The 2,899-nt window shown below is 37.0% G+C and overlaps 1 protein-coding gene across 1 annotated transcript; it reads left to right on the top strand.

Moving 5' to 3' along the window:
* The first annotated feature begins 1,324 nt into the window (after nt 1-1,324).
* Nucleotides 1,325-2,606, top strand: LOC140622757 (olfactory receptor 4Q2). The gene has a single exon (XM_072808476.1). It carries the CDS (start codon nt 1,325-1,327, stop codon nt 2,264-2,266), a length of 942 nt encoding a protein of 313 aa, XP_072664577.1. The 3' UTR covers nt 2,267-2,606.
* Nucleotides 2,607-2,899: the final 293 nt, after the last annotated feature.

The following is a 2,899-nucleotide window of genomic DNA, read 5'->3' as shown; positions in this document are numbered from 1 at the left end:
GTAATTTGGTGTCTCTCCCTTCATTATGCAATTGTTTTCTCAGATTGATGAATCTTTTTGCAAGCATCATTTTAACAAAATAGTATTTGCATTTTGGGATTTTTCTTCATATTATTTTTTTATATTTAAAATTGTTAGCATATTTCTCCTGACATATGTAAATTTTAGTTTTATTTAAAATGAGCTTTATATAATTTAAAATTAATTTTCTTTTTCAAAACTTTTATTCTTATTGAGTTGCCTAAATAAAAATACTCAGTTTATAGAGGAGGCTTAAATTAGAATGAGATAAAGAAAATTCACCAGTATCTAAACTTTAAATTATTATATCTCTTGATTGCTAAAAATATTTCTGTGTTGTAGAACTGTAGAATTTGAGTCAACAGCAGCTAACATGAGTCTCCACATTCCTCATAGGACTATCACCTATTTCATCTCATACAGTAGCACCTTCCAGCCATCATTCAATGAATGCATAAAAAATACAAACACACACTCCCTGGAATGCTAATTCTTTTATTTCTTTTTACTCAATTTGATAGGATAAAAGAGGGAGAACACCTGAGTTTTTAAATCACCCTTTTATCATTCTATTTATAACATTAAGAGCATAATCTGTGCTGATATGTACACAGCTAGTACTTAAAATGAGAAATGTATTATACACAATAATAAGCTGGACATAAATGTATTATAAATGGGCAGACATTCAGGAAACTCAAGTAGGGATCAATGAACTAGCAATAAGCTCAAAGTGGAATGTGATCCTTCCTCCAGCCATGTACAGAGATGGAGCTCCACAAGAGTTACGGTGATAGAAAGGCTCACAGGGTTACTATAGCAGCCTAACCATCCACACAGGGTAATTTCCCATCCCAGGTAAAACCTTTACAGATTCTAATGCCTGTTCCATGGAATCTTAAATTCTACCTTCAAGGCTTTTTCCTAAGTATTTTTATTAAAAAACTAGTATCTCAGGGAAATGTAACTTATGTCTTAGAGACTGAATGTAAAAATGAAGAGAGACGGAGAATACTGATTGATGAAAGACAGAAATGCATCAAATTGAAAATAGAAGACTTCATGTTCCAAAATATCTTGGCTACTTCATTATTGTCTTAAAGTTGGAACTTATTGGAGAATATATATTCAATATCAGCTAAGGATAAAATAATTTATTTTACATAATCAATGAGGATATATCCTAGACAGAAATATTTACTTTGAAATGGGAATATTCTTGCATTTTGTGTGAAATATCTCATTCACTTTCAATGTTACTAATGCCCCTTGTTTAATTTCTTTAATCAAGGAGCCAGGTCAAATGGATGAAAACCAAACAGAGATGGTGAGAAACTTTGTCCTGGCAGGCTTCTCACAGACCCCATCTATTGAGGCAGGGTTATTTGTACTATTTCTTTTCTTCTACATGTCCACTTGGGTAGGCAATGTGCTCATCATGGTCACAGTGGCCTCTGATAACTATCTGAATTCATCACCCATGTATTTCCTTCTTGGCAACCTCTCTTTCCTGGACTTATGTTATTCAACAGTAACTACCCCTAAGCTTCTGGCTGATCTTCTGAATAATGAGAAGCTCATTCGCTATGACCAATGCATCGTGCAGCTCTTCTTTCTGCATTTTGTAGGGGCAGCTGAGATGTTCCTGCTCACAGTAATGGCCTATGATCGTTATGTTGCAATATGTCGCCCTCTGCATTATACCACTATTATGAGTCGAGGATTATGCTGTATGTTGGTAGCTGCCTCCTGGATGGGAGGGTTTGTGCACTCTACTGTCCAGATGATCCTCACTATCCATTTGCCTTTTTGTGGACCAAACCATGTGGACAACTTCTTTTGTGATGTTCCCCCTGTCATCAAACTTGCCTGCGCAGACACATTTGTTATTGAATTGCTAATGGTATCTAACAGTGGGTTGATCTCCACCAGTTCCTTTGTGGTACTGCTTTCTTCCTATTCCACTATCCTGGTCAAGATTCGCTCCAAGGAGGGAAGGCGAAAGGCACTCGCCACCTGTGGCTCCCACCTTATGGTGGTAACACTCTTCTTTGGACCCTGTATTTTCATCTATGCTCGTCCCTTCTCCACATTTTCTGTGGACAAAATGGTGTCTGTACTCTACAATGTTATTACACCCATGCTGAATCCCCTCATCTACACACTTCGGAACAAAGAGGTCAAGTCAGCCATGCGGAAACTGTGGGACAGGAGTGAACTTACTTGGAAAAAGCAGGAGACATAAACAGTTGAAGTGAATTTTTTAGAGCAGATGATATGAGATTAAAATAATTACTTTTTCATGAATGAGTTAGAAGAAGATAGCCTAATTGTTTGGTTTTCTTCATTAAATCATAATACTATTTATGCCTCTATAATTAAATCAGAAAAACTCCTTTCATACTGAATTATTCTGCATTTTTCTTCCTTTTCCTTGAAGCATCTGTTTTCTGTTTTTCTATTGTGTTCTTCCATTCTACTCATTCATCTGATCAAATCTTATTCCATCGATTCTTTTCATTGTTTGATGTCACACACTAGTACAAACCACCCTTTCCAAAGTCTCACCATTTTCTTCTCCACCTTGTGCCTGTTTTTTTTTTTTTTAGATTTATTTATTTATTCATGATAGACATAGAGAGAGAGAGAGGGAGAGAGAGGCAGAGACACAGGCACAGGAAGAAGCAGGCTCCATGCTGGGAACCTGATGCGGGACTCGGTCCCTAGTCTCCAGGATCACATCCTGGGCCAAAGGAAGGCACTAAACCGCTGAGCCACGCAGGGTGGTAGGTGCCTGGTTTTATTGTCTTTTCAACTTTCACATTCTAACCAGATGTCTGCAACGACCTGAATAGGAATGTATATGTGTTTCATACAG

Source organism: Canis lupus, chromosome 32 (genome assembly GCF_048164855.1).
Source record: "Canis lupus baileyi chromosome 32, mCanLup2.hap1, whole genome shotgun sequence".
NCBI lineage: Eukaryota > Metazoa > Chordata > Mammalia > Carnivora > Canidae > Canis > Canis lupus.
The sequence above is the reverse complement of the archived record's forward strand: the minus strand, read 5'-3'. Positions and strand labels throughout refer to the sequence as shown.